This window comes from Coturnix japonica, chromosome 5 (genome assembly GCF_001577835.2).
Source record: "Coturnix japonica isolate 7356 chromosome 5, Coturnix japonica 2.1, whole genome shotgun sequence".
Lineage (NCBI taxonomy): Eukaryota > Metazoa > Chordata > Aves > Galliformes > Phasianidae > Coturnix > Coturnix japonica.
This window is the reverse complement of record NC_029520.1, coordinates 36923825-36938056: the sequence shown is the minus strand read 5'-3', so window position 1 is coordinate 36938056 and position 14232 is coordinate 36923825. Positions and strand designations below refer to the sequence as shown.

General features: G+C 33.7%; 1 protein-coding gene across 4 annotated transcripts in view; it reads left to right on the top strand.

The window, feature by feature from the left end:
- The window catches only part of CEP128 (centrosomal protein 128), a 91427-nt gene that overhangs the window by 67215 nt on the left and 9980 nt on the right, over nucleotides 1–14232 (top strand). For 3 of the 4 annotated variants that reach the window (XM_015865215.2, XM_015865214.2, XM_015865213.2), the window contains exons 21-23: nucleotides 4695–4865; nucleotides 6711–6824; nucleotides 10226–10349. In XM_015865215.2, coding sequence (XP_015720701.1) covers nucleotides 4695–4865; nucleotides 6711–6824; nucleotides 10226–10349 — 409 coding nt within the window. The remainder of the gene's footprint in view (nucleotides 1–4694; nucleotides 4866–6710; nucleotides 6825–10225; nucleotides 10350–14232) is intronic. The other variant, XM_015865217.2, reaches the window with a different exon arrangement.

Here is a 14232-nt window from a genome sequence, read left to right as displayed (position 1 = left end):
TATTCTGCTAATTCCTTCACTTTAGATTTGAGCACAGGCTTTAATTAGAACTGTTGGTGCTACCTTAGCTGGTGATTTATTTGTTTTTTTTAATTCTTTCATTGTCATTCAGCTTTTGATTAAAATAAGGAAATATGTAAGCCAGTTTCCTATTTTTTTTTTCCAGTTCTGACACTAATTTGGTTAAAACACTTGTTTTTATTCCAGTTTTTCTCAGCTGTAAGAGAGAACACTATTTCTTCTTTCCTGTGAGAGATGTGTCATTTAATTTCTTATAATGCATTCAGAAAGGCTTAATGAAATAATGTCAGTGACCAAAAAAAAAAAAAAAAAAAAAAAAAATTATGTGTAAATGTACATGTTTAGCCTGCAAAGCTCCAGAAAATTGAAGTCAGCATTATGAGTGACAAGGAAGCCCTTTTACATTTTAAGAATGTGTACTTACTAACATTGTTATATTTCTTTTAATTTCCTGTAATGATTCCTTGATATCTTTTGATAAATTCTTTGTAAGTGATAAGGAATCAATTCCCAGAAACCCTTTCTGTTTACCCCTGGTAGGAATCTGAACGCTGGTTGATGATTCATGGGGATCTGGCTTGCCAAAAGGTTTCACTCACTCCCTCCTCCACATTTCCAGCTGCTAGTATGCATCAAACAACTGAAAATTCATGGAATACTTTCCTAATACTTTTCCATGTAAACAATTACTGTAGTTACCATAGGGATGATGAGTGGTCATGAATGTGAAAAGTGATGGTCCGTGTTCCTGTGAATGGGAAAAGGAGCATCCCTGAAGCTCTCTTCATTAAAATGTTGCCCACTCTCTGCAAAAACATCTGGATTCTGAATTGAAAGTTCAGTTAGTTTGATATTTGCAATGCTTTCTTAACAAAGATCTGCTGGTTTTGATTAGTATAAGTGCAGTTTTTGCTTAAAAAAAATCTTAGTACTTTGAACCTCAATGAAACAATGTAGTTTAATGAAAACCAATTGAACTTTTGCATGTTGTATAAACAGGTTTTTTATGTTTATCTTGGTGAAGGTAAATTTATTTCTTAATGTTCTGAAACCACCAAAACAATGGCATAATTAATAAGGGATAAAATGATACAAAATATATATTTCCTTCTGTATGGAAGATGTCTGAGGTCATAGAACGTCCCAGTTAGAGTGAAATTTTCCTGGCATATAGAGGTCAACAATTAATCTTGGAGCTCTTAAAACTGCACTCTGCATTAAAAGATCGTAAGTTGTATTATCAGTATACTGCTGGAGATGAAAGCTGACAATACAGTTTTGTAGTTTAACAAGGAAGTCAAAAGATATCTTTAAACATGCTGGAAACATCCTGCTCTTGCTATTCAAGTATTCAATTTGCAAAGTTGATTTAGGAATAAGACATCATAGGTCACCTTCAACATTACATCTTTTATTTGAATTACATATTTTATTTGAATTGCATGTAATTCCCTGATGAAATACATTACAGTCAGTTAAAATTACAGTTGCACTTAATCTTTTTATGGATATTCTTTGGGGACTGGCTAAATGTTACTGAAGTCAGATCTAATTTTCAAATATATCTATGTTATACAAATAGACGTTTATTTTTTACCTACCTCAGAAAAGAAACGGACATTGTAACATGAAAGTCGGTGAAGTTTGGTTTCTGGTTTGTGCTTGTGTTTTCAATATATTGACTATAAAGCTAAACTTTACAAGAACTATACAAAAATCTGCTTTGATTTATTTCAGTTTACCATTGCAGATCTGAGACTAAAAATAATATGTGTATCTGATCTTGATTTAGATCCGTCTTCTGAGACAGTGTGCAAGATTTGCATCAGTACAGGAGGATTAGATGTTCACATGCAGTTTAAATATAAAAGTGTTTGTATGGTCTCATGGAAAATGAGTAATTTGTTTTATTCTTCTTCAAGAATATAAAGTTCCCCTTTTCAAAGCAAATAGCCTTTATTTTAAAAACACAAAGATTAATAGCATACACTCTGTGGAGGAGTCTGCTGTTAAATAAAATATCATGAATACAGCTTCACTCAATACAATTGGTGTTCCTCTTATCAGTATGATCAGTACACTATATCAGTACCTTCTGTTCCCCCTTTAAATAATGAGCAGACAGATGCATTTACTTTCTTTAGGATTGTTTGTATGTATTAGGGTATATACCTTTCCGGTTTCTTGGAAAAAAGTTAACAATGTTTAATTGCCTTCTGTGTCAGGTGTATCTAATATCTCTTTTTACATTTTATCTTGCATGGCTAAATCCATCTCTCTTAATAGAATAGAGCATAGTCATTAATGATACAAGTGTGGCACACTGAAGAGTTGGCTGTGTGTTTCACTAAATTGCTGGATGAATTTCTGTTTCCAGAAATCTGTGGCCAGGTTTCATTATTTCTCCCTCTCATTTTTCAACATGTTCTTTTGTTGCCACCTTCTTCATCCAAGTTCTCCTAAGAAATTTTGGTTTTTCTTTTTCCATTTTTGTTTATTCATCATCACTGTTTCATTAGTTTTATGTTTCTCCTGTGAATATGCTACTGTATGTTATTCTGATCATAGAATCAGAGAATTGCTCAGGTTGGAAAAGACCCTCAAGATCATAAAGTATTTTGGAACGTAATCAGAGGCAAAGTACAACAGTGACCAAAATATAATGCTTAGGGAAGCAAAGAGCAGAAGCATGTATTTTATTTTCCGTTCAGTCATTTGGTCAGATTGCAGCCATTCAGTTGTCAGGGAGGTTTCTTTGTCATGAACAGGCTCAAATTCTTTCAAAACTGATATAAACTTTTCTATAATCACGTGACTTGTGATCGGTCATTTCTCCCTTTGGATACCTAACTTCTTTGCTGAAGAATCCTGCCCTATTGAATGTTTCTACTTATTCACTCCTTGCATGGGAAAAGGATTCAATAATGTTGGTCATTCTTGTTGCTATTCTCTAAGCTTTCTCCATTTTTGTTTCTTTTCTGATATTTCACAGCTGTGAAGACAATTATATGCAATAATCTGTGAAACACTATTTTTAGTCCTGCTGCCTGATTGCACCATTTTAAACACTCATTGTTAATACATATGTGAAAGGTCTATCATTCCTATCTGGTAAAGAACCAGGTATGTTACAGGAAAAGTAATATTATTCTCCTTAGTAAGATCTCTGTAGATGAGTTTTGTAAACTGGGGGGAAAAAAAAAAAAAGAAAAAAAAAAAAGGAACAAAGTCTACCTGATTGCAAATTGTCTCATATTAAAATACAGAATTTCTTATGAAGATTTAAAAGAAAAAAAGTAGTTTTGATCTAAACACAGCTAGCCAAATGCAAAATCTGCTAATCATTTCATGTAGCCTGTGAGAAAGAAGAGTGTATTTTCTTGTTATAAATAATAACCTATATTAGTTCTGACTTAATAGTTTTGTGAATTTAATTGGCCCTCCTCTCTTCACTAAAGATTGGCACAAGTATGCACCTTCCTGTCCATACAGGGTTTTTTTATCGTTCATCAAAATCAGATGTCACCTTTGCAAATAAAGACTTACACTGGGTTTTCTCAGTGCTGCCCATGTCAGGAAATGGTTTACTTGTCTTTGAGGCATGTCTTCATATATTTATTCTTACATAATTCCTGTACAATTTTTTAAAAACTAAAATGTTAGACCATTGCTTTAGTATAAATGAAAAAGTAATTTTTGCTTTGGATACATACCCAGATAATTTTTATTTATTTCTATATTCTAAATTTCTAAATTCTATATTTCTAAATTCTATACTTTCCCCATCTTGTTTTTTCTGACCAAATGTCTAAGGCTTCTTTTTTTCTTACTCTGTTTCACTTCTGACAATTCTTCCTATGGTTCTTGAAATTTTAACAATACTTTCTGGTCAATCCTTGTTCTCCATTTGGTAGACTCCTTTTTTACTCTTCATATTATTCTTGAAGAAACTATTTGTGCAGCCCTCTCAAAACTTGTTCCTCTGCTTCAATAACTGTTTTGCTTTGTTTTTTCTTTACTCTAATGTGTTCTTACTCTGTTGTATGCTGTGTGAAGAATAAAATCTATTCTGAAACAATAGATGACAGATTCTAGACTTCACTTACTTGTTAAGTATGATAAGACAGGTGTACATCTTTGTTTTTTCTTCTGCTGAGTCTTCCATTCCTGGTTGAAAATTTAACAATGGGGCAAGAGCCCTTTTTTAGCTGAGCATGCAGTATAAGGATAAAAAATATTTCCCTGAAGCTGAGAAGCTGCATTATTCTCCTAAAGAACACAGATTTCTGTAAAACTGATTTAGCCAGGTGGCTACTTAATAGAAATAAATCCTAATATCTTTTTTCAGTACTACTTTTAGTCTAATTAAACAAAATAATTAGTAGAACTGAGAAATTGCTCTCTTATGTGAACTATCTAATATAGTTTGTATTAAGACAGTGTATTGGTTTCAGGTTAAGTTTTGTGAGATACCACAGAGAGAAGACAGAAAGGGATTGGTTATTCATTCTTATGTGTACAAGCGAGCACGTAATTAATATACTAATTACTACAATTTTCATGTACTACATCACAGTAATTTGAAAAATTGCTTATAAATTATAGTAGCAATGATGTGTTTAGTTCAGTGTTATATTTATTTTTAATATTTTCTCTTGTGTTCTCTTCTTTAGAGTACTCAAGTAGCTTTAGATTATCTGGAGTCTGTTCCTGAGAAACTGAGCCTCTTAGAAGATTTAAAAGATAATGGAGTGAGAAAGACTTCACTTGATTCTTTCAGTAGTTCTAAATTATTTCAGTTAAATGATGTCGACCCCATACATATAGACAAATCAGTTAATAAGGTATATAAAATTACATGTGACAAAAATATACAGTGAGACATTTTTTGTTAATATAGCTTTACTGAGGCCATGAATTTAGTCCTAATTAGTAATACAGCTGAGGTCTTCCAAAATGCAAGCAAACATTTAGTACTGACTATACGCAGGTTGCTCAGAAAGTAATGCTACTTATTTCCATGGAAACTGCAACAGAAACAAAGAACACGATAACACTGTTTAATAGAGCAAATTCTCAGCTTCAAAACAGTATTTTTCATTTCAGTCACCGCCATTAGATATGCATTCTTGCCAGCAATGAACAAGAGCCTGCATACCATACTTGTAGAGGTCTGCACCATGGGAAATGACCCACTATTTCACAGCTGCCATGATGGGCTGTTGATGGGAAAATATTGCCAATGCAACATTTCATGTTTCATCTACTCAAACATATGGAAGTCAGAATATGCCAAATCCTGAGTGTACAGTGGTAGGCTGTCTGGACAAGACTGGGAATTTGCTGCATGTTCTTCGAGCTGATATAGGGCCTGTTTTTTTTCACGTTGCAAGAAAAAAGTTGTCATCTTTTCCGGCCTGACTCCAGAAGTTTGAGCCTTCAGCTTACTTAGCTTCATAGTGCAGCAGACAGTTGATGGTTTGTCTGAATTCCAGGAAATCCAGAATCATCACCTCTCCCCTATCGCAGAAGACAGTGCACATCACTTTTACACCCTTACAGCTGCATTTTGAATGCTTTCTTTAATGGGAAATTCACATGTTGCCCCTCCATGGACTGCTTTTTTTGTCTCCAGCTAGTAGTGGCGACACCACATCTCATCACTGATAATGGCAGGATTCAGGAAACTGTCACCTTTAGCTTCTTATCGATTCAGTAGTTTTTACAAACTTGCATACAGTGTTCTTTCTGTTCCTCTGTGAGCATTCATGGAACCCACTTGGCACAAGCTTTGTGATATTCCAACATTTCTAAAGCACTGAAGACAGTATTTAGCTCCATACACAGTTCTCTCATCAAATAAGCTAATTTGTGCTGAAAAGCTGATCTATGTGCTCTTTATTTTATGGTTTGTCAGCTGTGTGTGGCTGTCTGGGAAAAGGTTTGTCTTTCACTTCGTTGTTGTCACTGCTGAAACACATCACCCACTGCCTCAGCTGTGATCTCTGTAAACTTTTAGGAGGAAGCATCCACAAATGTGAGTAGATGCAGTTTTTTCTCCATGGAGGAATACCATGACAACCCTTTGCTTCATGCATGCTTCCATGTCAGATGCCATTCTATCATACTGCCCCTCTGCTGCCATCTGTTGCACAGCAACAACCAGTAGAGGAATATTAGGGGGAAGGTTCAGCCTCTGTTGCCATACCATCAATATCCACCTCCGATGTTGTGGGCCAACATAATAAAACAAGTCATTACTTTCAGAGCAAACCTCGTAATAGGTCAAAGCCTAATTAGCAACTCAGAATATGTGTATAGAGTATTGTGTTATGATATTCATTAGAAGAGCTTTTTCTTAAAACATCTTTCTAAAAAACTGTGATTAATTTTTCTACATTGCAAAATTCATTTGTTAGAAGCTATGAAGTTTTGGAAAGAGTTACCAGACATCAATCACAAATTAAGGATTGATTTTTAATCTGTGTTTATTTTAATATTATTTATTTTAATATTTAAATAACATACTTTCACATGGTCCTTGTATTTCAGCCTCTGAAAGTTAGTGATTCGCTCACCTGAGCTGCATGTATAATCCTGGGTGATACTCATATATACAGTAGCAAGCCAAGATTTACTAACTGATTTTCAAATTACAACATCATTTAGATATTTCAATGCATTTCTAGGAGTCCCATTGCAGGAGGGAGATGATTGAGGAGAGGTATACCAAGTATAAAGAAATAGTGACTTCTCTGCAGCAGCAGCTGAAAGACTCAAAGCAAAGAGTCCAAAAATTCAAAGTAAGTATGTGTACTACACTTGGATTTTGTGGTTGCTTTCGGTCAACACCATAAGGTTATGTAATGTATATCAACTCCTGATGCAAACACAGACTAGAATGATATATGTATGTTGCTGTTTTTGTCCTGGACTGGCAAAATTTTATGTAACTGCTATAGTAGTTGTAAAATTCGATGATATTGTGTTGTCTTTGTTATTAACTGAAATATTCAAAAAAATCATAAAATTCAATGGAAAAGCAAATCTGTATCTTACTATTCTCAAGACTTAGCTTGTGCTGCTGCTTTCTCAAATTTTGTTCTCAATATTTTGATTGGTTTGTTTGCTTTTCCCTTGTCCTTTTAGGTTGAAGAGAGCTATTGAAACCTGTTGAAGGGAACAGGTTGAATTAATTTGTAGATGGCCTATAAGGGTTGTTTGGTTGTGTTGGTTTTTTTTTTTCAGTAGCTTGTCTTTTTATTCTTTTCAATTGTTTATCTCATATATAAACAAAATGGAGACAAAAAGGCAAGATGTGATTTACTAAAGGTCACTAATAGCAGAGCTAAGCATAATTTCCTAATTCCTGTCATGAGTCCACCTTTCCAGTGTTAACATTTCTTTTTATTTGTATAGTCTTGTTCCTTATCATATTATTTCTCATTGCATGTCCTTTTGTTAGCAGATTACCTTGGCATAACTACAACGGTTTTTATGGTGCAGAATCAAGTAATGTTGAAATAAATGTTAGAAATGAGAACAGAGAATTTTCTGCTATTGCAATCAGGATTCCTTGGCCATGTCAGGTGTGTCTCGCAGCAGTGGAGATCCCAAAGTAGGACCATGTCCCATATTACAAAAAACTTCATGCTGTTTGTGTCACCACCTTCTCCACAGCAGTCTTATGTCTCTAAAACATTAATCTACCTAGAAATAAGTTTTCTAAAAAGTGGAAAAGATAAAATGAAGATGGAGTATTTTAGCTGAGCAAGTCATTGCTCTAAGACAATAGTGTGAAGCTACCTAAGAAAAGAACAGGGCAGATTCACTTTCAGACTACTGCTACTAATAGTCTTCAGTTTCTGGAATTTCTCTTGCCTTTATGCAAGAGTTACAAATTCGGTGGCCATTGAAATTTGGAAAATATTGAAAAATCTAAGTGGAATGCAATCAACTGAGAAGAGAATATAGTATTGCCCTAAGCTGACTGAGCTTACTGAGCTCATGTGATGTGTTCAAAATCTGTGAAAGGCTGATTCCAAAATGATGTTTCCTCTTTCTTTAGGCAAGGAGGAGCATTTAATGGCTTCCTTTTAGTCAGTACTAATTGTTTTTTTTGCATGACACACAGTCCTATTTGCTGTTACAGCTGTTACAAATAGAACAGAATGTTCAAAAACATGTAACAGACGGGTGCTAATCTGATTGTAGTGATCAGGCTGGCTTAGTCTAAAAAATCCGTTTTTAATGCTTGCCTTTGTTGCCCTCCCATGGAACTGACTCAAATGCATTGTGGCTTCATTTTTTTCTTTCTTTCTTTCTTTTTTTTTTTTAATATTTACTGTTAGTTAGTAGGGAGTCTCTAAAATTGATTGGTGGAAGAGTGTTGTCTGGAGGACATCAAAGTTCTATGTGATGGTTTTGATTCATGCTCTATATACAGTGTTGCGCTGCTGTTGAGTAAAGTTGACAGATATTTGGTAGATAATGTTGCTTGAAGATACTAATCTGAGAGAGGTATTAGCTAATCCCATATTTAGCCTCTTTTCAATTTAAGGACCAAAAAGGAACACTATGTTAAAGTTGCCCTAAAAGCACTTGTTCTTCCTTCCTTATGGTTACTTTTGTCCCCACTCTCTCTTTCCACTTCTCAGTAGTCTTTTCAGGTGGCTGTGAAATACCTGTTGCTTAGAATGCCAGCAAAATCATAATTCTCATTTGTATAGGTTAAAATTTAACATTTCAGCTAATTAAGGAAGTCGGAAGCTGAGGGTGATTTTTCAACTGATGAGCTAATTGATAGTAGCTTAAGAAGAAATTGGGAAAAAATGAGGTAAATAAAACCAGTAATAATAAAATAAGTAGTAGAGAATACCAACTAATGCAAAATCAAAAGAAAAAGTGAGAAAAAAACTAAAAATTGTTATTTTGAACAGATTAAAATATATTAGGGCTGTTTTCCTGCTAAAAACAACTGACCACCTAATTAAGCACATGTAAGTATAAAAGTATGTAGTGACTGCATATTCTAGTGTATGTGCCTTGTTTTTTGTTAAAAAGCTCTGCTCTGACAAAGCATTTATGGAAACAGAATGGAAACGACTAAATTTTTATCTTCTTTTAAAGTTGTTGTGCTCTGTACATTTTGTATATTAAGTCTCTTATCAGCACATAAGGGGATTAATATGTATAATTCCTATTAGTCTTAATAGGAGTAAATACCTCTTCAATGGTGGGACAAAAGCTTATTGTATCTGTAAATTAACATTAAAATATATTTTGTTTCCTGTTCAGTTTTCAAATCGTAGCATCAGTATTAACGATAATTTGAAGTCAGTTTTAACAAAATTCCCTCGAGGTGTTTACCTTAAGAATTCAGAAGCAAAGTTATGTGATTTATATACTGATCTGTTTGTGCAGTATTATCTTTTCTCATTTCAAGAAACTGAGTAATTAGGATACCAAAGCAAGCTTTCAATCTTACGTTGGAAGCTAATGATTATAACTGTGGACTACCTGCTGCATTGGTAATAATTATTTACCGAGGTTGTTTTGTTTTGTTTTTTGTTTTTTGTTTTTTAAATAGGCTTTTAAAAAATACCTTCTTTTCATAGCTTGCAAACCAAATGACTTCTCTCACTAAAAAGCTATGTTGTACAGGTCTAGCCATAAGTATTAACATTGGACTTCAACCTTTATTAAATGGTTAAAAGAAAAAAAGAGAAAAAACATCCTCAGGTACTTTCATATGAAAAACCAATAAAGTTGGAGTTTCCTCAGTGGCACGGAAAATTGATTTAAATTTTATTGTTACTGAATTGTTGAACTTCAGTAAATTGATGTAGACGATTCACTGGTGGAAACTTAATTATTTGTTGATGCCTGTCTTGCTAATACGCTTTGCTTTGCATTGTGGATGTGATGTAGATGGAGAAAAAAACATTATTGCAACTGATTGTAGTAATAACAGCTGTGCTCCCAGTGTTTTGCTCAGCTGAAGATTTTTAAAGATTTTGCAGTGATAAAGCAGGCACTAAATTCATAAGCAAATACCTATTGTGTAACACTTAGTCTGAGAATTCAAATCAGTATTCTCCAGAGTGTGTGAAATCAGAGCATATATGTGTGTAACTGCATGTATTTTGTAAAATATTAAAGCTTAATGTTATGAAAACTTATTTTGTTTAATTGGCTGCCATAGGATGTATGCAGCAACCATGTGGAAATGGATGCTGAAATTCCTGATATAAAAGTGGCTGCTGCTTCTTCCAGTTGGCGAACTCAAAACAACTTTTTGTCCAGCTCGCTGCTCTCAGATTCTAGTTGTAAGTATTTTTTTACAGAAAAAAAAAAAATCCACAACAGGTAATATATTTTCCTCTTTTAAAGCTGTTTTACTTGAAAAAGTACTTTGTACTAACAAAAAGTGCTAGAACTTTCTGACGAGTTCTGCTATATTTCAGCATTAGGTAACAGATGGATGTCTATGAATAGCTTCCTAACATCACAGTTATTAAACTTTATTTTTAACTGGAAAATAAAATATTTATGTTTTTCAGCCAAACCTCTGCCAAGGAATAGGACTGCATTTGTTTTCACAATCTCTATGTAAACAATCATATGCGTGTAAGCTGTGCATCTTCTCAGAGACTAAAGAATTATCCTCAAAGAGCTCTATTCCATAGCTTTCATTTGTCCTGATAAGTTTCATGACTGTATGGCAGCTTAACAATCCGAGTTGAATTCACTAATTCTGACTCAACTTCAGAAGTTTTTAACAATTCTTTCTAGTGCATGTGTTCAACTTGTAGTCAATAGAGGTTACCTTATTTCGGATACAGATGGGAACTACACAATAAAAGATAAGATACATTAGATCTTCATCTGGAGCAAGAATACCTTCCTGTAAGCCTTAGAACTGATTTAAAAGAAAATGAGTGTACATAGAGAAAAGAAACACATACATGTATACCTACATATGTTTATATGTGTGTATATATATATTCTCAGCATACCAGATATCAGCACAGGAATGTCAAAACCTTTTATTCAGAAGGATTCTACCTTCCATTTCTTTTCAACATAAACAGTTTCCATTTTGGCAACTGAGTGCATTCTGTGTAACGGAAAGTCCTATTTCAGGCTTCACTGCTCTTCCAAGTGTCTTTGTCATTGAATGAATACTGCAGTAATTCACTGTTCACCAACAGTAAGTCCTGAGTTCTCAAATTCTGTAGCTTGCCATTAAATATCTTTTTGAAGAACTTACTAAATAACAACAATGGGAACAAAGCATATGGATGAAAGCCTTGATCTCATCTGTACTTCAGGAACAATTTCCCCTGACTCAGATTTGTTTTCTCATTTTTCTTTCATACCTGTCAATATCTTTCCAAGTTGAAGTACAGCTCATTTCTTAAGGATGTATTTTTTAAAAATGAACAACTTGTACCTTGCAGGCATGTTGAACTAGTTCATCTCCAAAAGATCTACCTCAGCAGCTCCCTGATTCTGTAATTCCACTGTAAAAACTTGTTGAAATTTAGATGCAGCGTAAATACTCATAAAAAGTTAGAAATATATTCATATTGCTTAATCTGAATGAAACTTGATGGGACTCAGTACTTTTAAATTTCTTGTGCGCCGGATCTGTTTTTGCTCTTCCACTTATGAGAGGAAGAAGAATGCAGAACGTATGGAGAAACTCCACATGTTGCAATTGGGGTGTGCTAAGTGAGAACAATGTGGGTAAAGGAGCATTGTTGTAAAACTGCAATTTGTAAGAACAAGGGTGCTGGATGAGGTGCAGTATGAGTGTCCATTTCTAACATGGACAAATTAGTCAATTAAGGAATAGTGGTGTAAGAAGGGTAGACATTTTTTATATAGCTGATCAATTAAAGGAATGAATTGAAGAAAGAAAAATAATTTCCATTTTATCTAAGGCTGTTTTGTTCTATTCTGTTCTACTTTATTCTGTTTCAATTTTCTGGAAGTAAAGAGCATTATATTTGATAGAATTAATGCCGGTGACTTTTAAAAGCTAAAGATAATCAGCATCACAAAGGTGTAGCATGATGGTGGATTACAGTTTTGAAACTGAAACAGGATTCTGTTTGGATAAAACATATATTATCTTTCTCAAGCATTTTCTTAACACAGGAGACAGTGTTATTATTATCAAGAACAGGGATGCTGCTGTGGGTTGAATGCTGTAGTGCATGCAGTCAATTCATTATTATTTTCCTTAAATATTATTTTCTGTCAAATATTAAAAGTAATCACAATTACCCACATTGCTTTTATAGCTTTAATGAGGCTTCTTGCTATAGTAGGGGCCTGGTAGTAGGATTAAATCTTTTTTCTCTCTTATCCTATAGATAAAATGCTTCTACCAAAATCTTAAAGTTGCAGTACTTGCTGAGCATTCTTAGCTAAGACATGAATTGAAAACGACCTTGAAAGAGACATTGTCTAATATTTTTACACTGGTGGAGGAAAGAGAACAGCGCCAGGTCTGATGGAGAATATATAGGAACATAAATACTAATCTAGCAAACCAGTTCGGGTTATTTTTCTTCTCTCCATCAATTGGAAAAGTTTTCTGGAGATGAAAAATAAATAATGAAAGAAAGACTAATGATTCAGTGTTGATTATTGTGAAATATAATATTTGCAAAGTTTTTAAAAGTTGTGGAAGGCCTCTTCTGAAACCATGTTTAGATGTCACTAAGGGTCTGTTGTGTTTTTAATTTTGGAAGGTGTTTTCCAAATCATAAATTAATCAGATCTTCATATTTCATATATTCTAAGTCTCAGAATGGTGCTGGAAAGATTTTAGTGTTCTGGTTTTAGGGTTTTTGTTTGTTTGTTTGGTTGGTTTTTGTCTTTCTTAGATATTAAAAGTTATTTTTAAAAAAAGAAAGAAAGCAAGCAACAATTAAGAGCAAATTTGTTTTAACTTTTTCTATTAGTTTTTTAAGGGAAAGAAACTGGTTATGAAAATCCTTGGAGTTTTATCTCCTTATTTGCATTCTATTATAAATATATTTGTCAGATTTTCTAGGGCTGAAATCGGGCAGTAGACTAAAAATATTTTCTTCTTTCCCTGATTTTATTTTATTCTGATAGAATGAAAGTGTTTTTACTTTCTCATTTTGCTGATTCTTTTCACACAACTGCTACAGTATGTTCTTTATGCTTAATTACTAGGTAGGAGAACAAGTCAGGTGCCCGTTGAAGATTTCTCATATCATTTTAGATGTCCTAGAGTGTGCTTCACCCAGTCATTGCAGGATGGCAGAAGTTTCCCATAGGTTTCATCACATACTTTGCATCCCTTTGTGATGCCTCAGAGTGCTAATGCATTTGAGTTACTCCCAGAACACTTTTTAATGACTATATTTTATGCTGAACCTGTTCTCCACCAGTCAAATTTTAAAATATTTTAAAGTTGTTGCTGTAGTTTCAAGTAAAAATTCTGCAGTGGTTCTAGCATTTGGGAGCTTTTCTTGCAATTGCTAATAAGCATTAAATGATAAAATCAACTACTTCACTCATCTTAGTCACATAAATTACAAGAACTTTTAATTTCAGTAATGATACTAATTAAATTATAACTTTAGGCTTTGACAGTGATGTCTAGTTTGAGGTCTTTTGCTCCCAAACCTCCTGTAGCTTTTAATAAATCTAACTGTGTCATCACCTATTTGCTGTGACTAATTCATCTTATTTCAGAAATAGGAGACCTTTCTTTTTAATTCATTTTCCGGAGCAATTTGCAAGTCTTTGTGATATAGTGTGTATCACTACTCTCTTAGACGCATGAAAACTTACAGACTATAGTCAATAGCTGGTACAAAAAAGTCCCTTCATAACATGGGCCTTGTGTGACATTTAAAGAGCATCAGGGTAGAGATAAGATGCATCTAATGTACTTTAATTTATCTGTGGAGAGAAACCTGGGATTTAGGTTCAAAATTAGTTGAAGAAATTAGGAAAAAATATGAAAGAATGGATAAGAAAAAAACAATCTGCACGATTCTCTATGTATATAACATAATGTTGCCAATGCAGCATGCAGGTGAAAGAAAAAGTAATTAGCATTCTGTTTTCTTATATCTACATTTTTCTACCTGAAGGATCTCTACAATTATAATGACTTTTCTTTAAAAATTAAAAAAAGCTATTTTAAAGATGTTATGGAAA